This window comes from Cygnus olor, chromosome 12 (genome assembly GCF_009769625.2).
Source record: "Cygnus olor isolate bCygOlo1 chromosome 12, bCygOlo1.pri.v2, whole genome shotgun sequence".
Classification (NCBI taxonomy): domain Eukaryota; kingdom Metazoa; phylum Chordata; class Aves; order Anseriformes; family Anatidae; genus Cygnus; species Cygnus olor.
In genome coordinates this window covers 19,278,721-19,306,629 of record NC_049180.1, presented here as the reverse complement: position 1 = coordinate 19,306,629, position 27,909 = coordinate 19,278,721, and the positions used below count along the sequence as shown (strand labels likewise).

The following is a 27,909-nucleotide window of genomic DNA, read 5'->3' as shown; positions in this document are numbered from 1 at the left end:
AGTCTGCCCCTGAAAGTGTCAGTCTTGCATTTCTGTTTTATTATGTATGTTTCTGCTGGCCTCTCTTCTCTCTACCCATATTAAAACAGATTGTACACGGTTATGAGACAACTCGGCAACGACCATTTTTTTCCATTTCTTAAAGATGACCACCCTCTATTTTGCAAGGACATAGCAAGCTCAAATCAATTTAGACCAGTTTATTGTGCTGCTTCTTAAAATGCAAAATGGGTTTTGGCTTTTTTTCATAAAGCAAACAAACACAGATCTTGAATAAATACTTTCATGACTAACAGAATGAATGCAGATAGTCCCTTTCAAGTATCACTGAAAAATCTCCATTTTTTTTTTTTAGTATAGCTATCTCCTGTGGCTAATGCTGTTATGGCATACCTTTTTTTGTTTGTTTGTTTTCTTCCCCCTAAGAACATCAGTAAGTGTCTATGTTTATTTCAGTGACCATGGTCTCTTCTACAGGTAGAAAGAACATCCGAACAGATACTCAGTTGCACTAACCAGTCATTTCCCTTCTTGAAATGATGTGAAGACAGAAACAAGCCTCCTAAAAGGACTTCAGAAAATCTGATTGGTTTTCACTAAAGCCTGTGTTACTTCTATAAATAGCCCAGAGCTGTGTGTGTGTAAGTGCAAAAGAACAGTTTCCTGCAGAACAGCATGGGTATGCAGACAATTACAGAGGATAAATGGTCTGAATATTTGTCTTACTGTCTTAATTTTGTCATGTTATACGGAAGAGTGGATATATGTATGGATATGTATGGATGAGTGGATATATAGTATGGGCCACCTTCTCATTGTTCCCTGCCCTTTTCATCCTTTTCATTTTAAATCTCTTGAACTCTTGCCTTTCTCAAGCAATGCTCCCTCTCATGCTCTCAATCCCTAAGATGTATTCAAAGCAGCCCAGGTAGCAAATCTTTAAGGGCCTACCTTTGCCATTACCTTCATCCCTGGTGATAAACACATCTTTTTTTTTTTTTTTTTTTAAACACACTGCTTAATATTCTCTAGGTGGGCTGTCCTTATCTCTGTGACGATGATACCGAAAAGGTGGAGAGAGGACTTACATCTCTTCTTCCTGAGAGTAGTGGGCAGAAACCCCTAAGGCAGCATTGCCTTAAACTGGGTGCATTTACACGACACAATACAGTGCATGATAGCAAATGGGAGCTTTTTGGCTGGAAACAAGGCCTATTATTGTTCAGGATGAAAAGAAAAGAAGGAAGAAAATGAGCCAGGATATTTTTAAACCTTTCAAACTGCTTCCATTAACCCATTTTTGTGTAATTTTAAAAACAACAAAGCAATCATTTGGTGTCCTAAATCTATATTGCTTCCTGGAAAAACATTTTCAAATTTCAAAGACTAATTTAAACCATACAAGTCAGTAACAAGGAAGGAAGATGTCAAGGGAAGAGACAAATCCTGTAGGATGGCACAGTGGAGACCTAGTGCTAAACCAGTGTCCTGATAGTGCATATGGCAACACAGACACAGTGACTAGAGCAGACGTGGAGATACTGAACTACATTCACTAAAAGTCTTGTAGCACTTTCAGAAGGATCATAAATCACCTTGTTATTTCTGATAAACTGAAATTCAAATAGTTATAATGCACCTGAACTTGCAATGAGACACAGTATTCCTCTGTTGCTCCTTTTTTCATCTTTTAAAGTCTCTTAGGTATCACTGAGACATGACATTCTTCCGTGTGGATGAAAGGTAACTTGTGACTTAGCCTTGTATTCTACTATGGTACAGGAAACAGAAGTAGTAGGTGCCCCAAAATGCTTGAAGGTGGCTTGCTAATGTAAGCAGGAGCACAACCAGTGCACAATTGCAGGACTACACTGAATATCAAAGGGACGGAAGGGTGTTTAGGATTGTTTTTCATGGAGGAGCGTGGTGAGAATTCTACTAGACAATACTGAGATTTGGGAGACTGACTTATAAACTTCCACGTATTTAGTTGGTAAAGATAATAGAGACAAGTGATTCTGCAACTTAAAATAAGTTTCTGCTTCCTATCTAAACTGTACAAGGGGCTACCATTAAACCAACAGCAGCAAAGCCATTGAGGTAGACAGATTAAGAGGAGCTTCTTTTATTCATGAATCTGGTATTTGCTACAGACAAATTCCATTAATTATGGTGCATGTTTTTGTACTGCCATTTAAAGCTCTGATAGTTTTTACCTGTGTGACATTAACTGGAAATAAAGAAAAAGCAGCAAGGTTTTTTTCTGCCTTTAAAACAATCTATTTTTCATTTTCTTCACTTCTTTGCATGAAATGTTTTAGATCACATAGCCTGCAGACAGCAATATAGACTTTTAAGCGTGAAGACACTAATCATACATTGCAAGTTATCATCACTATTCGGTTGTTGAAATAGGCTTATGGAATAACATAAAAGAATCCCTTGAACTGGTGTAATAAACCATGCATTTTTTGCAGGAGTCAAGATTTTCTTTGCTGACATTTCTTAAAGTTCTCTAAAATGAATATAAGATGCAAAAAATATTTGTTAATTTGTTTGTGAAGTATATACACATATAGATTAAAAAACAAGTGGCTCCTATTTCTCTTTAAACATGAGAATAATATAGTTTTATAGTAAACAAAAGCTCAACCAACATTAAGAAACCAGTGTTTTGCTTAGAGAAACAAGTGCCGTAGGCTGCAAATCTGACATATGCTTATACTTTCTGGCAAGAAGCATTCTTCAGATTTCATGGAATACACTACTGCTCTGAGCTCTCTATGGTACGTCTTTCCTCTGCTTTTTCTGCATGCTCTAGGGATCTTCACATATAGAGAAAACACAGTAGATGTGCTGCGTAGCTCTGCAAGCAGTGTCTGTCTTCAGGGATAACAATGGGGGATCTATGCACGCAGGGCAAACTGAATATCCAAGTTGGGAGCAATCAAGCAAAACTTAGAAACGGAGTGAAAAATTCCACCATTTTAAAAATGAAAACTTAATCATTTAGAGCATTACATGTTCTTAGTACTAGTGGTAGTCAGAATGCTAGGGATGAAGTTGACAGACATTGCTTAGAGCGGGATTCACTGTTTTATCTCTGCCGTACTCCCTGGATTAGGTAGCACCTTGTGTACATAAAGTCCAAACAGACAGTAATTGGCACCACGCAGGTCACGCATGTTAGAACATCTTGCCAGAATGCCTGCTTCTTTCTGGCAGATACAGCCCTGAGTAACAAATGCTTGATCTTAATTATATACTGTGTTTTGCCTTATGGGAACGAGTCCTTTTCTGTGTACTATTCTTAAACTCAGCTCTTAATTCCCCCCCCATGCTAAAATTAATATTACTTTCAGTAACTGCTAATTGCAGTATCCCAGCATTACATCCAATGATTTTCCACATTAGTCTAAACCTTAATTTTAGCTGTTAATGTAGTGGAGACATTTGTGATGTTACATTTTATCTTATTCTCTGGCCAAGAGTACATGTACAGCATGGTTTGTTCATATGCATTTTAGTTGCCTGTAAGGACTCTGATCAAGTGTAGGGACCCATGCTGTTAGATGCTGCTTGTATGCAAAGTATTTGACAGGTTTTGTAAATAACTTTTTCAACTTGGACAAACAAGGTAAAGTGGGAAAAGGAAAACAGAGGCACTCTGGACTTTGTATAATTCTGTGTGGGTGGTCACCTCCTTTTCTTTCAGGAAGCTAATTGAGCGCCTTTCTGATTCAAGCCATTTTTAACTCAGAAACAGACAAACTGTAAATTCCATGGGAATAAGTTTTCTTTTCCTCTCTTCCTAGCATTTGGTGACATTTACAAGTTGATAAAAGGAATATTGGATTGCATTTGTTGCTGCTTTTTTAAGCAAACAATTCTATTGCTGAGGATGAAAACACAGCAGTTTTCAAATCTCACATGCTCTTACAGTTCGCAGTCTGTATATATTCCCAGATTTTTCTGTGGTCTCAACAGGACATCCACAGATTGTTAAAATGAATATCAGAGAGCAATAAAGTTGGCTGCCTAGAACTTAGCTTATTAACAGCCCCAGTGATTTTCTCCATTTTAAATTTATTTATTTAATATTTATTGAGCTACTGGAATATACTGCAGGATTGCAAGAGAATAAAGTAACAGAGATGAAGGCGTGCATGAGGCAAGACGTACTTTAGCTGTTTGTAAGTCTTACCCAGAGCATGCTAGTGGAGCTGCCAACCCATTTTTAATCCTCCTCACAAATGTTGGTAGCAGAAGTGGGCTTCATCAGCTATTAACAGTGACTCTAGTGCCTTTCTAAGATCCAAATCTTGTTAGCCATTAGCCTGCCAGCAGACTGTCTGAATGCACTCAGGTCTATGCTCAGATATGAGTTTCATCTCACTCCGGCTGTTTCCAGTAGGGATTCCTCTCTTTAAGATTGCCAGAGAAACAAACTGGGAGTCTGTATCTCTGCAGAGAAATTAGGTTAACTGGTTCAGGAGGTACAGGCAGCTCCCACTTCCCTTCCATAAAAATCATCTGCAGAGCAATTCACGCTTGGATGGATCTGTGACAGAGTCCCCTCCAGGTTTGCCCAAAACATTTAACATTTCTGATCTCTTCCTCCATTAGAAATATTTGAGCAGCTGTGGGTTGCTTCATTCTACCAGTTTGCTCCACATCCTGTTACTTATAATCCATTCCTGGATATCTCTGCCAGCAAAACTTCTGCCAGAAGAATAATATCTTTCATTTTTTAAATAGACACTTTCCTTTTTATATGGAAGATCTTTTTTCATCTCCAAGCTGTGTGCAGCAAGCGACTGCTGAGAAGGCTGCATGTGCAAACCATGTTGATGAGGGGTTCTAAAAACCTTATTAAAATATATACACTGATTTAAAGTTCAGAAGGGTTCCCTGTACCTGACAGAACTGATCCTGCTGTACATGACTATTCTGAATACATCTTTCCCAGAGATTACTTATTCCTAGAACAGTTGGAAAGTGATACTTCTCACTTAGAAATAGATCAGATTGTACCAAACGTTGTTATCCTTTCATTTCTTTATTATCAATATAGTGTATTTTTTTTCAGTCGAAATCTTTTCAGGAACATCTGTCATGGAATTAATATTAAATGTTCTGCTGTCTTCTGTCATGTCTGAGAGTAGCTAATGTAGAGCATAAATATTTTTTTCCTGGCTTCTTGCTCTTAGTCCCTGGAAAAGAGACTGCTCTGTGTTCATGGATTTTATTGTCTGCTAAAGGAGGAGGTTTTGTGATAGGTATTGTTAACATCTTGGCAGTCCCTTCCTGGTGCATAGTGGGTCAGCTTTGTAATAACAGAACATGGAGTGAAGCACAAAGATAAGCTAAAATAAAACAAATGTGGTTTTTTTCATGAAAAGTTACCTGCTGTTTTTTTGTTGAAAAATTTACACTCCCCCACCCCAGCTACTTGCTGTATTTGAGGCAGCAGTTGTCAGTCACATATCAAGAAAGGCAGCAAGGTATGTAGGTTGTCCAAGACTGCTAAGTGCTTCATTAATTAAAAACCAAATTGGAGTATACAAGGCAGAAAAGCAGCAAGCCTTTTGCAGTGCTAGAGCCCCAACTGTAGCCGAGGTAACTATAATTAAGACTTTGCCTGAGTCTAGATAAGCATGTCCCTCACTGCATGTGTAACCTGTTCTGGGGGTAAATAACGTGGACAAGAGTCTGCGCGATTTATGGTACAACTGCAGATGTTTAATCGCTCCCTTCACCATCCCTGCAATAAATTATAATGTGAATTTCTGACAGGTTCACAAATGATGAATAGCTTATAAAGTTTAATTTGGGGAGTAATCTTTCCGTCTAATCTCTCTCCATGAATTAAACCTTAGGGAAGGTGCAGATCATCTTAGCTTTTCATGAGATAGAGATACATAATTCAGTAGCTCCTTTAGCTTCAGCCTGGTGTTATTCTGTACTCCAACTGCATCTATATACCTGACTTATAAATGGAACTTTTCTATTAATAGCAATGCACTTATAACCAACTTATTCTGTAAAAATTTTAGCAGTCATTGTCAAGTATGTCTTAGGAAAACTAGAGAGTTAATGTTTTTGAAGTTATGCTACTCTGGGAGCAGTACATTTTGGATGCTAAGTTTGTATGTGTATTAAAAGTAAGGCATAATACATACCACCAAATAATCTTGTATTTAACACAACAGCTTTTTGAAATATTCTACAGTTACTTGAGTTACTTCTCCTTAATTGCTTAACAGTGCAAGCAGTCTTAGCTTTTATTTTTTTGAGTGCAGCAGAAAAGGTTGCAAGTTGTTCCCCTTCTTTAGGTAAAAAACAAATGAAATTCTGGCTTACACTTGCTACAGCCTTCATTAGGGCCACTTTAGTCTTTACAAACAGAACTTCACTGTTGGTTTCAGTGGACAAGTCATGAAATCAGGAACATATTTTTTGAATTATATTTTTGTCTGCTTGCTTTCAGCTTCTTGGGTAATTGTTACAACTTTTGATTGTACAGGAGGCTGTTATTTTGACTGGGCACAGGAGACTGTAACTCCTAGCTTTCACGTGGAAGGAAGCCTTACATCCTAACACTACTTGTTTGTGAGAAATTAGCTGTTAAAATCATGCCAAAATGCAAATGAGGGGGCTGAGCAGAATGGCAGGAAGTTAATCATAGAAGTCCACATTCTTGCAACCTGCAGAGTTGGAAATAATTCTGTACCTCATTGGAAGGCTGGGAATGTCAACTTTCCAGGAGCAGCGGTAATTTGTTTTAACCCTGTCTGTTTGTTGAATTAGGACAGAAACTACAGAATTCTCTAGTTGGCTTTTTAAGGTGATCTGGTATAATAACCGAAGCAGTGCAAAACTAATACATAGTCTGGATTTAACTTACGGTTTATTTATTTGTTTATTTCTTTTAACCAATCAGTGCATGGAAACGAAGGAGGGGAGCATAGCTGAAAAATGGGAACAAGCCCATAGCCAACGCATTTTGGGGGAATAGAAGATATGAGGAAATTCAGGATGCTATATTTAGTTCCAATGCTTAACAGAAACATGGTTTATCAAGAAAGTGGCTGGTTTTCTCTCATATGAAATAGAGGGTTATAATGCCCTATTGTTGCAGAGCAGTTACATTTTGCAAGCTGTGCTAGAATTCAAGAATGGTTCTAGTGGTGGTCAAAAACTTACTGCAAACTCAGAAGGGAGGAAAAGGCTTTGCCTTTAAAGGGGCAAAACGCAGGGAGCACCCTGGCCTCCACTAGCCCACGTGCTACTGAGAGGGCAGGCAGACATGGGCTGGGCTCCACTCTGATAAAACCTGCAGCACTATGGCAGCCTCAGTGCTGCCGTGGTCCACCACCACTGCCACTCAGCACTATTGTCTGCTGCGTCTGGATGGGAGCAAACAATCGGCGTGAGATGGGCTTCGGTACATAACGCGAGGCTTTTACAAGTTTGGCTGAACACTATGGACAAAGGCAATAAGAATTATATTAAAATGTTTATTTTAGTCAGCCCTTATTACTGATAGCTGAGGAATAACCTACAGGAATTCTGAACAAGTATAATAAAAGAAAGGTGAATTGCCCCAAAGTGAGTATGATGGGCCTGCCCTGGGGTACGCAGCCAAAAATATAGCCTTTGTGGATGACAGAAATGTATGCATGTATTTCATATTAAGAACTTGAATGAAACCATTTTAAGTATTATTGAAAGATATAGGGTTTTTCACAATGTACTGAGCTTCAGGGTGCTTCTTATGTGGTTCAGCAGAACTCAGTAAGTAAATTACAAAGCCATTTGTATAGAGAAAAAAACCCTACTGTCATTGTAGGTTGAGTTTCCATGCAGAATTTAAGATGCAGTTTGTAAATATGGTGGCTTGATTTGAATGTTATTTCCAATAGTTTCCTTTTAGGATTAAATCTGTGTGTCTATTTATAGGAATCTTTTTCTTTTTTTTCCTTCTGCTTCATGATTAGCTGTAAGACTCTGACTATATGCAGACTTCTAGTGAAGAAGAGATAAAAGGGCATGTATGATGCTAAGTAATGATACCTTGTTTCTGTAGCCATGGCAAGTGATGCATTTAGAATACTAACAGCTTATTGACTAGTGGCTTTGTGCAATTTATTTATTGTAAATGATACTAAAAACTTCCTTTAGAAGTGCTTTTCTTTTTAACTGGACACTAGTGTGATTATAAACGATCAGAGCGAGCTCTGTTCAGGAGAAATCCTGTACAGTCAAATTGTGAAGAATCGGGTATTTCTGAAATGCAATCAAGTCTGTGTACGTAGAAAGTAATTAAGCAGCAGAATTGTCACTTGGATTTTATGGTGGTTTTACCATGGTTTATGGTATTTAACTATGTGCTACGTTACTTACAGAGGAAGTGGAAAAATAAAACTAACTACATTTTCTTGGGGCTTACCCAGTAAGCCTTTTGTTCCTGTGGTGTCTAAAACCAGTGGATGGTTAATACCTCTATGTAATAGGCATTTGCTGAAAGCAAAGACTTTCTCTCTCAATTATTATGCTAATAAATGAAAAATATTTATTTAAACCCTCAAGATAACTATCCTTCAGATCAGAGACATGGGATTTTATGGGCTAAGGAAACATTCTGGATTTAAAACAGACTTCTTTACAACTTTCATACCGTGGGAAGACATCAATGCACATCAGAAACAGTTCTCCCCACTGCAGTAATGCCTCGATGGCTTAAATAATGCAAACAGACGTTCCAAAATTTCCTAATGGAATAATTTAATAAAAAAAATCCCTGGTGGTGCACGTCTGGTATTGCTGAAGAAGATGCAGATCGCTAGAAACCATCTCGTGAGGCACAAGGTTAACTGCCACGTTTAGCTTTGTTTTCTATCAGAGACCCTTCGCTTGTCGTCGGGCTCTATAAATAATAGCACTGATAAGGAAAGGCCGGGGGGAAGGCTGGCTTTCCTCAGCTGTTTACCTCTGCGCCTGAAGTAGTTAGGAACAGGATTTACAAGCCTCAGGAGAAAGGGAAGCAGAGGTGAATACCGGTCAAGCAGGAGCTGATTTCGTAAAAACCTCGCTGAAAACAGACAGAGCTCGCTCCTGACAGCGAGCCCGCTACCCTGCCCACAGTTCCACATCTCACCGGGAGAGTTAGGGGAGCAGAAAGAGGATTCTGGCTGTGAAAAGATGGAGCGCAGAAGCTCTCGACGCGTCTCGGGAGCGCACGGCCGAGCCCCGGGGCAGCCTCGCATCCCCCGACCCCGCGGCTGGGTCCCCCCGGCCGCAGAGCTCCCGCAGCACGACCCTGCCCTGCCCTGCCCGGCCCGGCCGGGACGGGACGGGGGCAGCCGGTGGTGGCTGCGGGCTGCCGGCCCCCTTCGCCCCGAGCTGCCGCCGGCTTCCCCCGGCGCGGAGCATCCCCGGCCCCTCGGCCAAAAGTTTCCGCGGGCCGAGGGAGGGCGGCGGGGACAGCCGAAGGGGCGGCCCGGCAGGGCGGGGGGCTCGGGGCCGGCGGGGGGCTCCTACCTTCCAGCACCGAGCAGACTTGGTGCGGGGCCATCGTCTCCCGGCGGCGGCTTCCACTCGGCGGCGATCAGCGGCGCTCCATGGCCGCGGCCGGGCGCGGCGGCCCCCCGCGAGGGCGCTGTGGCCCGCGGCTACGGCTCGGCCGGCCCCCGCCCGCCCGCGGCCATGCCCGGAGCTTCAGCCTCCTCCTCCTCCTCCTCCTCCTCCTCCTCCTCCCTCTCCCGAGCCCGGAGCCGCCGCCGCGCTCAGTCCCATCTAGAGCGGGGCTCGGCGGGCACCGTCGGGGCTGGCCCGCCCCGGGGGCCGGGGAGGAGGCTCTCGGTGAGACGCTCCGCTCGCAGCCCGGCGACTCCCAGCCGGTGAATGAAGCCGCTTCGAGCCGCGAGGGGGGTTTGCTCGCCTCAGTCGCTTGTACGCATGTGCCCGCCCCCCGCCGAGCCCCGCAAGCAGCCGCAGCCGCCGGGGCCGCTACGCGCCCCCCGCTGGGCCGGGCACCGAGCGGGGGCGGCGGCCCCGTGCCCTGGGAGGGCAGTGCCGGGCGGTTTCCCCCGGCCCCGCGGCCCCCTGCGCCGGGATTCACCCGGCTGCGGAGAGGGGCCCGGCGGCGCTGCCCGCCCGGGGGCTCGGCTGGAGGAAGGTGGAGAACGGATGTGCCCGCCTTTGGCTGACCAGGGGCGGCAGGCAGCCGGCCCCCCGCTCCGCCGGGCGTTCCCCCCTTCTCCCCTTGCTCCCGGCGGAGCCCCGGCGGCGTGCCCAGCCCGGCGGCGTTGTGCTGCCTGCGGCTCGGGAGCCCGGCACACGCCCTTGTGCGGCTGCTCAACACGAACTTAAGCAAAGGGCGCCCGCTGCCCGCTGCCCGCCCGGCTGCCGCCCCATCACCTCGGGGCAGCCGGCGAGAGGAGCTGTGCGTGCCCTCGGGCGGGGGCCCGAGGTGGGACACCGGGCACGGGCTGCCTGCCTCCCGGGAAACGCCTTCCGCAGAGCAGGGGGACCAAGAGCAGCCGCCGGGCAGCCGGGACCGGGGGACCTGAGGCGCCGCAAGCTCCCGGGCCGGCCCCGCAGCGCTGCGCCCGCGGCTTCCCCGCGCCCGGCCCCTGGCTGCACCCCCAGGGTGCTTCCCGGGGGTCTCGGGCACCCCGTGGAAGCAGCCTGGAGCCCACCCCACGGACACGGCAGTCGGGCCTTTAGGTGCTGGTGCGCAGCCTGCGGGGCCGCCTGCTCCAGCCTCGGGCGTGGGCGTGAGGCGTGAAGCTCTGTTTGCCTTGCGGTGCGGTGCTTTGCGTTTGAATCAGTTCTTTCTACGGCGTTCAAAGGTCAGCATGTCCTGGGGGAACACGCCACGCTCCTACTCCTGGCTAGCGGCCTGAAGGGGACATCCGAGACCTTGGAGGAAAGGTCCCCAGCGCCTCTGGGCATTACAGAGCCATTTCGGTGTTCTAGACAGCTTGATGTGAAGTATTAAGCTTGATGCTGTGGCAAAATCCCAAGTTACATAATTATATTGTTCCGCTTACTCGAACTGTCCTTTCATTTCAAATAGAGACGATACAGTCGCTTCTCAAAGGGGAGTTTCCCATGAACTGTTAAAGAGCTGCTGCATTCCAGCACTGGATAAAGCAGTTTCTTTCTATTCACCTTGTAACTGTACATTTTTACAGTGGTAGGAGGAAATGTTCAACTCTACAGTGAAAATTCCTATGTAAAAAGTAGTCCTCATTAGGTGGATCTGCTTTGCGATGGTTTTTTTCTCTGCTAACAAAAATGTTTAACTGTAGCAACCCTAGAAAATACCAAGCAGAATAATAATTTCTACTGTATCTGTGCCTCATCCACAGGTTTTTATCCTTTCTGAAGTACATAAGCAAAAAATTTAAACTGACTATGCTGTTGTGCAGATTGTTAGGGGTTGCTTTTTATTATTAGTTGTTTTTTTTTTTTTTTTTGAATGCACAATGTAGCTGATGGCAAAATTTGGCTCTGGTATTTTTATTGCTTCTGATGATACAAGAAATTAGACAACCAGCCTGATTCTCAGATTGCAAGCTGAATGTGCATTCAGGTAAATGATTTGTAGTCAATTGTTTCACAGAAAAAAAAATACATAAAATAGTAATATCTCGTGCTCAATACGAGTTGGTAGTAATTGCAAGGAACCGGTCTGCTATAGACAATTTAACTGAAAAGTTGCACTTCTAGTTTGTCCATTAGGAGGTCGGACAGAGCTATTACACACTTGGAGAAGCATAGGAGCATTTCCAGCCTCTCTTCCCAGGGTTGCATCCATCTGTCAGTGTGGGAGACCTGGGTAGCAGCATCCACTCGTGCATTTGTGACATATTCTGCTACCATTTGCTGCTGCTTTCAGAGAAATTCCTCATCTGGACATCCCTGTTGCTTTGTCTCATTACAATTCTTGTGATAAGTGGTGCTTTAAAATACTCTACAGTAAACTGGTGACAGGTCTGAAAAAACTTTTGCTTCCCACTTTCTGAGCCTGCAGAGTGCCTTCTCTTCCAGGGAAGAGAATGCTGTGCCATCAGGTCAAGCTACCATTAAGCTTGAGTTTAGTAGTTAACAAAGATTAAAAACTGCTTTTGGTCAGCCAGGTGTGTATTCTGCTGCCCTACTGAGCTGTCATCATTCTTGAATGGGAGCTGTTCCTGGAAGGGAACGGGATCACTCATTTTCATACAGTTAGTTAAATACTTGCACAACCAGTTAAATAACGAGTCAGTTGAACTGCTACAATAAAAGTTTTGGATTTCCATTATTAGAACTGATTTTGCTTCTTCCCAATAGTTCTTCCTTAAAACTTCTTTTGGTTTTACTGTTCTGCAAAGAAGTTTAAATTTTAATATTACCTGACATATTTGCTGCTTTCAGGTAGCAGATTGTACATCACAAATAGCCTTGGACCAACAGTCAGGTTTTGACCTTGTTTGAGATTACCTGGGTATTGTTTTTAAAAGAGGTTGCAAAAATACAGATGTTAACAGTGAGTAATTAGGAAAGGAAGTTAGGAGTAGCATTTTAACTGTTCTGTTGCTTGGGCTTGTCAATAGGATTAGGTGCATTTGTTAAATCTTAATTACATATAATTTCTAATTAGAAAATGATGGAAGATGCAGGTGCCTCAGTGTGGTAATATAATATGTAATCATACAGAAATGTATAATTGACTTTGTTATTTACTACTCAGTTAAGAACACTGCAAACTTTCTAGTAGTCGTTAAGAATACTGATAGTCTTCAGGAAGCTTACTGTGCACTTCTGTATTTGCTAGGCAATATAATTAAATCTGAGCATTAGAATACGTCTAAAAACTTCTCTAGCGCAAGTCATGCAACAAGGTTGGAATATATTTTACATTTTTTAAGGATTGTATCACAGAAAGGATTCCATTTTTCACTGAAGACAGGAATTAATTACAATAATGGTGCTATGTGGTTGATATTTTCAAAGTGACAGCTGTGGCTGGTATTACTAGAGCCTCAACAAAAAGATCCAGTTGCCAAAATGGGGGAAAAAATCAAATGGATAGTATACAGCTACTGAAACAGCATAGGAGTATTTCAGACTTAAAAACCCAATAGCTCTCTGTTGCTTGACATATGTCTCAGTCTTTGATCAAAAAAAATTGCTTATTCCTTTAGAATGCATTTGAGTCACAGATGGTAAAAAAAAAAAAAATCTCTTTGGTTATCAATACCTTTAAAGCTAGCACATTTAGCCCTCTGACATTGTTTTGACAAAACTAAGCTCTGATGACTATAAACTAATATAGTAGAAGTATATGGGTTGACTTCTGTTCTATTAAGTGGCATTTATCTCAAAGAAGTTCTAGAAGTCCTGAATTGACTTGGTGCATTTGTAGTGATTACTCTTCAATGAGTTGTAGCAAATCTTTTTAGTGCAGCTATTACTAAAGATGGCCTCATCATAGGAGGGATCCCCTACTATACAGAACATGCCTATTAATCTGCAGCAGAAAAGTTGGTTCTTTTGTTGGGGATTATACTGCATTAATGATAAATCTAGCAGGAAGATTCAGTCTTAAAGCTTCTCATGGAAAATGAGAACAAAGCAAGCTGGTATTTCAACAGCCATCTGTCAGTTGGCATGTCAACAGTATTTTTATATAGGTGAGATTTCACACCAAAGAAGCCTTCCAATAGCATTTCTCACCAGGGCTTTATTAGGGTGGATGTCTTTTGAAAATTTATGCAGTTAAAACTGTTTCTCAGTTCCAGTGAAGATTACCTGGAAATACACTTTCTAATTGATGTTGCTTTCTTAAACTTGCTGGTAGAAGGGTAACCACCTTACTAAAACAGTTTTTTGATGCCTATGGAATAGAAAGAAAGCCAAAGTATGACACAAAACCTTTGACAAGAGGTTTAACGCTATTTAATGCCTTAATTCAAAATAATATGCATGGACTGTTGTAAACCAAGCTCTGAGCAGTTAGAACCTGTCATAAAGTTCATTATAAGAAAGCTATTAAGGCTCCAAGAAAGCGTTGTACATGAAGGAACGCAATGATGTGCTACTGAGCATGCAAACCACCTTAAAGCACCTTAAAGCAACAGATACTGAGTTCATTGTTCTGTTAACTTGACAGCAGCTTAAATGTCAGCATGAGGTTATTTCATTCCTAATTGTTTTTTTCCAAAAAACATAAGGAGGCTAATCTATGCTTGTTATATTGTGACAGAGAGCTACAGCTGACTTTGCTGCCACAGTGGCATTATGCATTTAGCCCTATTCTCCAACAATCCAAAAGAAAGAACACATTAAATTGTGCTTCATCTTAATTATGAAACCCTTTATTAATTTTGCTATTAGGAAAGAATTCTATCAATGGGGTTTAACAAATACAATAGCCTTAAGGATTTATCTAAAAAAAAAATCTACCTTTTCATGCTATTTTAAGAGAAATATTAAAGGTGCATATTAAGAAAATATGCTGTTCTGAATAGTTGGGGGAATGTAATATGACAGTCTCCTTTGTTGGAATCTTATCAGTTCATATAAGAAACAGCAAATAAAAACTTGGTAACCGAGGAGACTTTCAGTACTTTTCTCTGTTTTGGCTTGGAGCTGCTATTATAGTGGGCCAGTTCAGCATTGGCCCCATAACAAGGTGTTTCAGTTGTGATTCAGGGTGGATACAATCAGTTCAAGTTTTGTACCTGCCCTCTTAACTCTTCCTGTATTGACAAGCATACCAGCTTTCAGGGTGGAGGAGTTACTGATCACTAACACTACTGAGGTGATTGCCAGTAAGACCAATTATTTTAAAATTTAAGTTTGTTGAGAAAGTGTGTTCTAATTTATCAAATGGTATTTATTAAGAATGCAAGCTGACATTTAAATGCACAATAATAAACTAATGTTCCTATATCCATAGTGATAACTATCAAAAATACAAGCTTGATTACTTCTAGAGAGTATAGCTGGGTCCTGATTATAGTGAGCCACTCTAACATGAATCACTACTTTAATACAGAGTTGAGCTACTCTTCTTTTGTAGTTATTACAGACTTACACTATTTGGGCATATCGTACATTGCTTACTCTGAGCTTCCTATTATGTTCTTGATTTAATCTTTGCAAATTTCATCCATTAAATAATGAATTTTAGGGAGTCAATCCTCATTCTCCTTCCACTCCAAAATTCTTTTAATTTCTTTAAAAGACAAGAACATCCGACCAAACAACATTTCCCCCACCTTTCTTAAAAATAAATGGCAAAAACATCCCAAAAGTTACTTCCATGACTTTTAGGCCTTCCTAAAATAAGCATGGTTGTAGTTTACTTACAAAAGCAGTTTGTGTCATGCTAATACATTTTATGACTATATAATTTTTTCAAAATGTGTCATCATCTCTCCAGAACCAACATATAAATACTGTATTTATGCCATGAGCTACTGAACTAGCATCAACTCTGCAGGTTTCTTTTAGTTCTCCAATTCCTAAATTCTTAACTATTGCACATATGGATTTTAATAAACAAAAATGCAGACTACTTCAGGTTGAGCACCATTTATCAATTAACGATTACATCATCTGAGAAATTGCTCAAGATGAATTTTCAGAAAGGCAGTTTACTTTGCAGGAATGTATAAATGACAATACTCATTCAAGTGGTACAAAGTATTCTGCTCACTGAAATGCTAAACGTTATTTACACAGCTTTATTTCTATCAGATTATTACTAAAGAATAGGTGGTATGTAAACAATGGTACATGCAATATGATCCCTCATACTATGAAAAATAAATTTACAGTTTTGTTAAATAAAGACCAAATGCTATTATATACATTTTTTTTCTCCTGGAAGGCCTTATGAGACATTCAGCTCTACCTTTAATACGTTCCAAATAAATATCAAATAAAGCAACATTTACAAATAGCACACCAGCAATATTTTCCACAGTAATCATTTTACAAATCAGAATTTAGTATTTCAATTAAGCAAATGAGTAGCAGCTCCTTCACAAATATTAAGGCATGTCACATAGCATCAAAATGGAACCGATGAGCCTCCTGTCGTTTCTCTCTGTCATCTGCTTTCTGAAAAATAAAAATAAAAATAATTAAACACTTCATAGGATCTAGAGCAATGCTGTTATAGAAATGAGTTGTCAAATGTCAGCGAATGGTTGATTTTTCTCCAAGTCACTCATTTGACAAAATGCAAAAAGCTTAGTAAAAGCCTCAATAATTAGCTTTTAAATGATGTCAGTTTGTAAAAGCAATAATCTACTCAAGATTGGCTTCTGCTTTAATGCTGAGCTGTTTTTGTATTTATGACCCATTATTTTCTGTTGTTCTATATAATGCTTTTTAAAGAGGAATATTTCAAAAACAAAAGATGTTTGCTAGTGTGTATTTATTTAGTCTATATTATAAATATGAGATGAAATCACTCTGGATTAACTGTAAGTGTTGCCATCTATGTTACACTTGAAATGAGATTTTTAAAAAAATGTTACATACAAATTCAGACAAAGATGGCAGTTCAACAATTAACAGCACCAAGTGGGCTAAAAACAGACTGTTCCATGTTTTTGTTTTTATTGAGAAAATGTGAGGTAGGATGTATTTCCCTGCTTATTTATGCAGAGCGCACATTGATCTGCTGAAAGAGTAGCTTGGATGGTGCTTAGAAAAGAGAAGCATATTTAAGTTGTACCTAGAATCCAGGTAACGTGCAATTACATGTCCTCTCCCACCTGCCTCCTCTTGCATTTTAAAACAGTGGCAGAATAGGAAAGCAACTGTTCCAGGATTTTGAACGCACTGTGAACTTTTCTAGAAACCAGTGTTTTTCTCATGACAGACAAGTCTCTGTTAATCTTATCATAAGAAAAATCAGCAAACACAGATTTAAATGATTTTTTAGCTTGCTTATACTTTTTTTTGATGATGAGTAAAACAAAAAAAACCTTTACAGTATGCTGTTGTGTGGGCATTCAGATTTGTACCCGAGTTGATAAATATACATGACAATTTTGGTAGAAATCAGTGCATGTGTTCTGCCATGAAAATTTGTCATCTGCTCTGGTTCAAGGCCAAAGATTTCCTCATCACACAACATTTATACGTGACAGTGATTCCATTGGTTTAACTATGGATTTTATTGCATTTCGTAGCAGCAGCAGAGCTGTCAGGGAAGTTTAACATACATCAGCCTGGCTTTTTGGCAGAGGCTTTATCAATTCCAGTAGTATTCTGAATGTCAAAAATAGGGTGGGAAAAGGGGAGTGGCATATTCTGACATTGAAATGCTTGTCACATTCCACAATTTTTTGTGGTCTCACTTAGAAAGTAATTTTCACTCCATTTTTTGTCTGCTTCATGAAAAAATTACCACTTCAAAATTTGACCAACTTATATTCTAATGAATCCATCCAAAGCTGCCTAGCAGGATTATCGTCAATGCATAGTGCCAACACCACAAAGCAAATTAAAAAGAATCAGAATACAGGAACATCGAGGTCCTTAGCTAATGTAGCAGACTATACTGTTGTAAGAGGAGTAATAGTAAAAACTAGGAACTGAGATTTGACAGCTTTTTTTTTTTTTTTTTTTTTTTTAAGTGGATACAAAATTTCTAAGGAATGACAGAGTAACATAATATCCCTAAATACCACAGTTATTTAAACAATACAGTAGCGGCTGGTAAATGAGTGCATAAGAACTATTGTAGACTAAGAACTTCGACTACTTATCTGCAGAGGTCAAAGTACATGGTTTATTTTAACTGCTGAATAGAACACTGCAGCTTACAGACCAATATATCCTCTTGGGAAAAAGAAGAGATTGTAACTGCCTGTACATTTCCCCTTTCTTTCTTTGTGATAGGTACTCTAGAAATCTGCAGGGGAAAACAGCATTTAGGCAGAACAGTATTTTTATGAGAGGATTACTGAAAGAGGCAGTAAAGCAAGCATAAACTCAGAAACAAGCAACTTTCGAATTGAATCCCCCCAGTCACGCCAGTGATGCACAGTTCAGCTATGGTCAGATTCTTTCTTGTTCTATACCTCAACCATTTCTTCTAAAAATTGGGAAGGCAAAAATCAATGGGAGGGCATTGGAAAATTATTGGAATTAACAAGTATTTATATAGTGCTCTGAAAATACACATAATATATCTAAATATTTGCGCCTATTTTGAGCAAGATGCAGCTGCTGCAAAGGAGTTTAACATATAAGCAATACCATTTCATTCACATACACTTAATGGGGTTTAAAAGGGTTCAGAAAGCAAACACTCTGGGCTGAGTGCTTTTTTACATTAAAATACATGAATTATTACATATAGAATTGTTTTCAACATTGACATTAAACCTCAGTTTCTCCAGATGGAATTGGTATATAGTTAGTCCTTCACAACCCCATTTTTTTTTTTTTTTTTTTTAATATTTTTTGTTACTTGTCGCTCAAGATGTCTTGAAGACAGAGTTAAACCCAGCCAGTGCATAGTCCAAGCTACCATTTAGCAATGCTTTCTTGGTACATTAGGACACATTAAGGACAGTTGTCATGAAATTTGTATTTCCTTGCTTTGGGTGTTTCACACCCAGCATTGCTATTATTTGGAGACTGTATTTAACATTTTGAAGAGTGGAGAATGACAGACAAGTAATATTTAAATATGAAGCATGCGCAAAGCCTATCTATATATTTTATATATTTAACAAGGTCATTTTATTTCCACAAGCACAAAATAACAAACAGTTCTACCATGTCAAAATGTGCAGTAATTCTATTTGACAGCTAAGATTATGGTTTGGGTATGTAGTAGCATTTATTGGCAATTCTGCCAGTTGGATATGATTGTGAACTGCACATAGTTAAGAAAAATGGGAACGCATTTCTTTTGTGACATGAAAGGCCCCTTTCAAAATGCTTCTTCAAATCAATGGATTTCTATACACTGCATGTGTAATTCAGACGCACAGAGCAAGCAGCCAATATGCACACGATTGACTCCCTATACCATCTTGAATGCTAATGTTAGTGCAATCAACAAAGATAGAGAAAGAGAGATGTTTTTCCTTTTTTCATATTACCAGCATAATTCAAGATAAGTAAATTGAATTTATGTTCCATTTTCTGAGTACAGTGCTCCTTTAAACTCTGCAAAATAGAACACTTAGATATAAAACAAAAACTTTGCATTTAGTTGGGAATAACAGCTTAATAGCAAAAGCTTATCCATGTTTCTTGTCACTTCCCTTTTTAAGTGTCTTAGAGTTTAAATAATAAACAATGTCAATTTTTAAGCTTGCAATAAATACTGAATTAATAATAAATACCTTTTGGGAATTAATGCAGTATGTGTCAAGTTATACTGCAGAAAACTACTCAAAAACGTACATTATAAAATATCAGGAAATGTTAAATAGTATAGAAAATATAGAAAAAATACTACTAATTAAGCTTACCTTTTCTTGCCAGTGTAATATGCCAATTATTGCCAGGATGAAGACACAGACACCAATTAATGCTATAGCTGTTAGCAGCACAATGTTACTTGGGGTCAGATACAGCTTGGCACTCCAGCTATACAAAAGAGGAAAATCCAAGGAAACATTAATACCCTTCATTAGGAAGCAGAAAATAGATTTAATTTAAAAAGATGAAAAGAACTTGCTAGTGTTAACACATAACAACTTGGTCCACAGAAACCTAGTGGCTATACTTGAAGACTGGAGCTTAATGGTCTTTACTTAGAAATATATGGCTTAATATAATTATTTTCAGGTAATGCCACGTTGAAATTCAGTTGCTATATAACTATCCAGGAACGCCATGGATATCCTCAGGGACTGACGTTTTCCTCATTAGATTTATCTCACACTGTCCCCCTGGGACAAAGTAAAGTGCATAGGAAAGCCTTCCACAAAACTGTCTGGGACCTGGGGAGATGGAGAAGCAGGGTGAAGTAACCTGTAACAGACTGTTTAACCCACAAAGGAAGCTCTTCTTGAACAGGCTCGTGGGGAACACTTAGGACTCTCAGTCTGAAATTTAGCCAGGGACAACTGTAGTTGTAGGCAAAAGAATCAGCTGATTATGTCAGGAAGATGGTGGAGAGCAATAAAACTAGGCACCTTAAGGCCATCTGGAAGACATCTCCAGAATGTTGTGGGGTCCTGAGGCTCAGTAACACCGTGCTTATACTCCAGGCTTCCCATCATGGGAAAGCTGTCAGCAGGATCCCTTATGTTGAGGCCTCTCAGGAAATGACACTTATATTAAAAGAAAACATGAATTTAAGAAGCATTTATTATGAAATCTGATTTCTCCTAGAATTCTATCCTCCACTATTCTATAGTGTCCATGAATTTTCTCTATAAGAAAGCAAAAATAGTTTAAGGATAAGACAACTGAGAAGATTTCTATATAATGCATACCTTTAAATACCTCAAGTTTCTAACTAAATTTTCTACTTCTAGCAGATGTTATTCCTGTGGTTGTTAATTAGCAACTCAAGTGGCACATCACTTCTCAACTGTTATTTGTTCTATAGTAAAATTAGCTGCTGAAACTGATGTCAGAATCATTTCTGCATGATAAATGCAACTGACCTCGCTAGTAGATCAAGCGGCAAAAAGCAGCTGGAATATGCGACTAATGTTTTCTCTAATAGCAAAGACAGAAACATGCTTGCTTTCTGGGATAAACATTTTAATTGCAAAATGAATTCAGTGTTGAAGCTCTTGTGTAAGTAACCCCTTCACCTCTACTTAAAGAAAAACATTCATACCTATGGCAACAGATACCATTCAGAAGGGCTGAACCAAAGCTTTTATATGCAACTAGGCAGAAATTGCATGTTTGGCGAAACAAAAATACTTGCTTCCATCATTACCATGCTTGCAATTTCTCAAAAAGAATGCTGGTAAATCTAGCAAGTAAGTTATTATTTACGAGAGTTGAGCTGGTAATAGGTTTTGATTGTTAATGGTTACTACATAGGAGTCCATGTGAATACTCACAAGTATTCGTCCCAGTCACAGAAGCAACAACATGAAGACAGCTAACTCCCACCTCCTTGGCTGTTTTTTGATTTACTTTTTAGACAAGTGGCTTTTTAACCTACACATAATGCCTAATTTTATAGGCATTAATAATGTAATTTTGTGAAGTTCAATTCAAGATGACGAAATTACCTTCGAGGAACATTATGAGGATATGGGATGACTATAAGCTGGGAGTTTGGTATGATAGCTGTCCATTCTTGTTTTCTTATGGACTGAAAGAAGAAGAAAGACTATGTCAATTCCTAGCAAACAATTCCTAATTTAAGAGCAAAGATTTCTGAAATTCTCTGTTGAAACATAAAAGTCAACTGCTTTTTTTTTTCCTTTTGTAAGTATAAGTGACTATTCCCTTATGTTCATTAAAGCTTTTTCTTCTAAAAGCTCCAAAAACAACAACAAAAAGCAAAATAAGTGTTGCTGACATGAAACACAGCATCTGCTTAAAAAGTATAAAGCAACAACATAATAGGGAAAGAAGAAAAGAACCAATTCTGCAGAGGAATTTTATGCAGGCAAAGCAATTATCCAAATCACAGTTTGGACAGTATATTAATACAAATACCTTAAAGTAGTACCATCAGGTTTTTAAAAAGACAGAGTGGTCAGGACCCTACTTCCATGTTCCACCTGAAATTTAGATTATCATGGCAATCTCCACCTCCTATCATATTGATCATGGTGCCAGCACTGAAGCAGAAAGGATTCTGAGTTTACAGGCCAGCCAGACCAGCCCCAGGGAAATCTTACATCTGAGACCATAATAATTGATCCACCAGACCTAATATGGATTTATGATACGAACAAGCACCATATACCTAACATTTATAGACAACTCCAGTCATCTTTTGTTCTTACTGTTATAGCTTTAGGGCTTACACTCACCCCCAAAACCAGGCCTTATAGGGTGTTTTTTTTTGCAAACTTCTTTGATATTTGTACTTCTGAAATAAGTGTCCCTAGCAGTATTTCTCTCTACACTCTATTAGGAAAGGTAACACCACAAATAGTAGTTTGACAATCTTAAATTTCAACTAACCTTTTCTCCTAAAGGACGAGGAATGCCAACATACAAATGGTCGAGGAAATTAGCACTACGTCCCAAGCCTAGCACATTGTATGGCAACTGGAGAGCAAAATGTGCCGATTGGCTAAGTTGTCCAGCTGCAATAAAATTAGAAAGGAAACTCAAGTTAGTATTTTGAAAAAAAAACAAAAACAAAAAACAAACCAAAGACTTCTATACAAACACACATTTCTGGGTCAACCATAAAAATGTTTAAAAAATTGAACGACCACATGATTATTTAACTCTTAAAGACTCAATACCACATTTCCAAACTACTTGTGGGCACTAGAGAATTGCTTAAATGCTTGAGATTTCTAGGTAAGATGATTCTTTTGAGTGCCATTTCTATGTCAAACAAACTCTATTTGTTACTAGTTGAGAAGAAATGAGCTGTTGATGTTTGTTTTGATATGGTTAGTGCCAAGTCTCTTGCCCCACTGATTTACAAGCTCAGACTCAACATGTAAAGGTTTGCATTCTTAGTAGTAGTAAACAGTAACTATTGTTTTTTTTTGTTACAAAATTAGCTAAGAAAATGATCATAAATTCTCAAATAATAATTTGATTTAATGACAACATGATTACAGTGGTTGCAAGTTACGTCCTCACAAGAGCATGTAATTATAAATAACTATGTGAGAGACTGTAAGGGAAAAACAACATTCTTTGTTGGAGCTATCTACAGGTTCACCAACATCCTATTTCTAAGGTAGCCAATTACTCCATTTAAGTAGAACTCCTGTAATCTCAATTTCTGGCAAACTGATCCAGATCCTATGGGGATTCCTTTTTTTTTTTTTCTCTCTAGAAAGCCTCTTAGCAAGTGATCTGGTTCCACAGCACGAATATTAGCATCTCATAAGCACCACAGGGAATTCAGCCCTGAAAATAAAAGGGGAAAGTGGACTGAATGTGCACACTTGCAACTTAGATGCCTATTATATACAGTGCTACTAACACCTGTGATACTTCTGAAAGCCCAAGCTCCAAAGCTGACATAACTACATTAGAATATGTTTTCATTAAAAATGACTTTACACCACAAAACTAGAGAATTAAAACTAGAAACACCAACTCTTCAAGTAAAGCAACAATTAAATCATAATATTGCTGATATTCAAACTTTCTGCACGTATTCACACCTGAACATTTTAAGTTTAGCAATATTGCATGCAATATTGCTAGAGTTCAAATACGGTTTCTATACAAAAAGAACTCATAGAAAAACGTACTACATACTATATCACCACATAGAGCAACCAGAAAACCCCCCCTCTTAACAGAATTCGGGTATTCATTTATTAAATGATTCAAGCTTTTACTATGAACACAGTCTTTCTATACAGTGACAAGTGAAATTCTACATAATGAATCTTGCAATGTCAAGTGACTACCGAAATTAAACTTCCTTTGATTGTCTTGTACATGCTGCAATGTTTACATAAAGTGTCTAGCAGCTATTGCAGCGATGAATTTAGTGTCCACCTCACAATCCAATTTAGTTAAACAGCATGAGAGCTCAACGCAACAAAGAGTAAGCAGACTTCCAAAAGTTCCTAGTTTCCTGGGTTCCTAGCCCACAGGATTAATATTTTTGGTATACACGAGCTGTAATTATGACCCTATTCATTTCATACTAACTACAAAGTCAAAAATAAGTCTATTGACTTATATTGACATATTTCAAGAGAGAAAATTAAAAGGCTGAAGTGAAAACATGAAACAACGGATCAACCTGAAGCTCCATCCACGTTGAGCCTTGCTTGTGTAATCGCAAGGGTCTGTCTGGTATGTAAGACATGGTACATCAAAAAACGTATCAAAAATAGTTTTTGTAAGTTACACACCGCATAAAATAGCAGGCTCTCTCTGCCAAAGGTGATCTTATCACAAGAAGATATAGAAGGAACTGTATTTTTCCCTCAGCAGTTTGGCTTGTCAACATGGTAAGGAGTCAGCCAGTACTGCTATGGTTATGGAGCTGCTAGTCTTATCTGAGTGTAAAGCAGCAGATGGACAGACTTCAAGGCCAGGCCCTCACACAAAGCAGAAAAAGAGAAGGTATTTTGAGGTCTCTGATATTGCATGAAAGAGGGAGAAAGCAAGCAGGAACACAATAAAATTGGATTGTGGTAAAGAGGGAAGAAATAGCAGATAGGAAGAAAAATGGAGTAAAAAGATGATGATGGCTAGAGGTAGCCAGATGTTCATAGTATGAAGTTTCACGACAATCCTGCCATTCAACTTGTTCAGCCCTTGACTAGGCAACAATCTAATAAATTTAAAATGCTTCTCTTGTGCTGGTGCTACAATATGAAATTGGCCTTGTGCAGTTTATGAAAATAGTCCAGTAAATTAACCAGCTGCTCTACATTAAAGTATCTGATCTTATTTATGTTTTTCTGAGTCCATATGGACACTTAGTTCTAAGAAAATCAGTTTGTGTTACTGACAATAAAATAAATGAAACCAAAAATATCAAGTAGGTAGTCTTTTCAAGAAAACACCAGGGATCATTACTGTGGACCACTCCAGCTTGCAAAAATGACATAACTGCAGTTTAGCCAAGGTCAGAGCTGTTAATAAATAGAGCTGTATAAACTGATACCAGTTCGATAAAGCCAGTATTACTGCAGTCTTCAAGCAAACACATTCAAAACCTGTGAGATTCAGTAATGCTACTATTTTATTATCACAAATGACTTTTTGCTTCTCATTGTTTTTTAAACTTCAGCATCCTTAAAAAAAGCCCCTAAAGTTGCACTTGATTAACTTTACTAAATTCATATCATGTATCCCCCCAACTCACAAGAACAGCTTAGCTTTAATTCAATCTGTGCTCAACTTCAGCCTACTCTAGTTTTTGTCAGGCAGTGTTGAATGCAGGATTCAGCTGAAAAACTGTCAGAATAATATTAGAAATTTCTTAGAAGCCAATAAAAACCCAGAAATGCAGATGTAGAGTTAAAAATCCTGGATGACACACACTTAACTGTGGCATCTCTGTAAAAATAACAACTCCAAGAGGTGAAATAGGGAGTGAAGAAGGCAGACTGCAGAAAAGAGATGAGAGTGCATGCCTGAAATTAGTTTGCCTACTTCTCCCAGATTTACAACAGACCTTGATTTGATCATAAAATTCATTCAATATTAAAAGTTGTTACAACTGAATTCCCTCTCAGAGGGGAAAGGTCTGTGGAGATGTTAACGAAAGATGTAAGACCCAATACTTCTCAATTCTAATGCTTATTTTGGTAATTGCTATTCCTTGTAGGTAATTTAACAGTATTTCTTTTTTAAGATTAAAAGAGAATTGAGCAATGTAGAAGTAAAAGCACCAAGTATACGCTAATTATTATTCTGCTATCTTTTAACAGCACACTGGAATGTTAATAGTAGAGAGAGTAATTCTAACAATGTTTTAAAAAATCCTCTCAATTATGCAAATTTCCTGTAGTTAAGACTTGGCAGATCAAAGAACCTTAAAATGAGTTTGATAAGGACAGCCATATGTGCCTTGTTATTCTACTTTTCACATGAATATTGTATACATGAAAGATACCATATTTCAGAACTAAAGACCTGCAGAATTAGGAACATCAGAAACAGAACGGTGAACGTTTCTTCATTTACTGTATGATTTACTTTAGCCCAGGGATGGAAGGATAACTTAAGAATAGATAAGTTTGGCTTCAGCGGTCCAGCCAATAACTGTTCCTATGCCAAGACCAGTGGTAAAGAGAAGTAGCATCAGTTGACATGAAAAAATAAATTGAACGCTGAACACTGTTCTCATTAGATAAAGAACAATGTTGTTATTCATGTTACTTTTTGGGAAAGATATTATATAAAAAAATGTAACAACAAACTATCAGATTCCCTCATTATTGCTTTCAAAAATTCAAAGCTTTGGATATTATGGATTGTTCCATGGTATTATATAAAGAATGGAAATAAGTTGACAAAAAATAGCTTTAAAATGGTATTGATACTATATTGTTTAAACTTAATGTGGAAAAGATAATGTATAGGTTTATAAATGCCCCAAAAATACCATCTGGGTTTGGTACTGTCAACCAATACACATACATGAAAGTGTTGCTTGAGGTATTTCCTGACAGTCAAATAGAACACAATTCTGCTATAACAGGCAAATCTTTTCATGACAGTAACCTGTATACCATTAAAATTCCAGTTAGAGAAACATTTACTGAATTTTACAAGTAGGACTTGAAAGAGAAGAAAGTTTAAGTACAAACTTAATATAATAGCTACAGAAAACTCAATTTTGAGAAGTACTTGCAGAAATTAAAGACAAAAAAATCTATTAACATATTACAATTCAGAAACCGATCAAAGAGTATTATAAAATTCCCTGCAACAATACTGTGAGGGTCATAATACACTTGGAATTCATTATGAAATAACAGTAATGTCAAAACAGAAAAGGAAATTCATCATGATTGGACTCAGTTTTTTATTATTGTAAATATGGTAGTAGTGAAGATGAATGGTACTATAGCAGTATTAAATCATATTTGATAGATGTTTCTCAGCATAAATTGTAAAAAACATTCAATTTCTAAAAGCAACCCCCTTGAAAAAAAACAAACAACCAAACCTAAGATAAGGTTTTTAAGGAAAAAAAATTTTTACTTTCCTTGGAAGAGGAAAGTGGAAAACAAAAGATTAAGAATATGATACATAAATTAGGTCCAAATTTTAAACCAGCTTTCCTCGCCACAGATAAAATGAATGTGTAAGCTATGTGCATTCTTCCATGACACAGATGCCAGTAGTTCAATCAACTTTATTTTGCCACTAGGTTATTTTATAAGATTGCATAAAAAACAAGTGCTAACGGGTCAAACACAAACCAAACCCATCTAAACTTGTAATTCTACATTTCCTCAAGGTAAGGTTCAAAATCAGCTTATATTTCTGTGAATTAAGCTTTTAATATATATTCTGCATTCAGACCCCATAAACGCATTATTTTTCATCTTCTGCTTAAAACTATGTCAATTTATAAAAATTAACTTTATTTTAAAAAGCAGCATATCATAAATTATCCAGGTCTGCCAACATGCAATCCTCTACAGTTATCATTTATTGTATCCCACATATATATAAAGTGTTTAAGGATTTGATAATACAGATTCTACTTGCTGTTAGACATGGTTTTATAAATGTATATTATGACCTCACTTAAAATATAGGACTTAAGTCTGAAATTGTGTTAACTGCAGATACATAGCAAAGTGAAAAACTGTTCCAACTACATGAACAATGAATCTAAATGAGTATAATTAGATCTGAGCGGAGGTTGTGTTGTAGTTTATTTGATTTATAGCTACTTTATAGCAGTTTCCTAAAGACGAAAAGGTCCGTTTGATTGTATTACTAACATGTTTATTTACTTATGCAAAAAAGTCTTTGTTACATAGGCAGTACTTCTGATTCTTTGATAGTAAGATTGTGTGTCGGTATCTGCTCAAAAGTCACATGGCCAGAGAACTATGAAGCTGTGTTTTCATTAAGTTAGTTTATCTTTGCACGTATGTACCAAATTTAGGCAGGCCCACATTAAGGCCCAGTGAGCCTGAAGCAGTAAATACATTACACTACTTAAAACCCACTGATTTCTTCATTTAGATGCATGTTCATTCAATGAATACACTGAATGAACTTTAATTGGCAGTCTGGAAAGACGTTTTCTAATCCAGAAATTACAGT

At 38.6% G+C, this 27,909-nt stretch overlaps 2 protein-coding genes across 5 annotated transcripts in view; both read right to left on the bottom strand.

The window, feature by feature from the left end:
• The window catches only part of NETO2 (neuropilin and tolloid like 2), a 29,632-nt gene extending 19,950 nt beyond the window's left edge, over nucleotides 1–9,682 (bottom strand). For all 4 annotated transcript variants that reach the window (XM_040571319.1, XM_040571320.1, XM_040571321.1 and 1 more), the window contains exon 1: nucleotides 9,544–9,682. In XM_040571319.1, the coding sequence (XP_040427253.1) occupies nucleotides 9,544–9,577 (34 nt within the window). In that variant the 5' untranslated portion in view covers nucleotides 9,578–9,682. The remainder of the gene's footprint in view (nucleotides 1–9,543) is intronic.
• A 5,529-nt stretch (nucleotides 9,683–15,211) lies between these two features.
• Nucleotides 15,212–27,909, bottom strand: part of ITFG1 (integrin alpha FG-GAP repeat containing 1) — a 71,566-nt gene continuing 58,868 nt past the window's right edge. The window contains exons 15-18 of the mRNA XM_040571655.1: nucleotides 22,144–22,268; nucleotides 21,237–21,319; nucleotides 19,506–19,623; nucleotides 15,212–16,122 (exon numbers count right to left, since the gene is read on the bottom strand). Of these exons, the coding sequence (XP_040427589.1) occupies nucleotides 16,063–16,122; nucleotides 19,506–19,623; nucleotides 21,237–21,319; nucleotides 22,144–22,268 (386 nt within the window). The 3' untranslated portion in view covers nucleotides 15,212–16,062. The remainder of the gene's footprint in view (nucleotides 16,123–19,505; nucleotides 19,624–21,236; nucleotides 21,320–22,143; nucleotides 22,269–27,909) is intronic.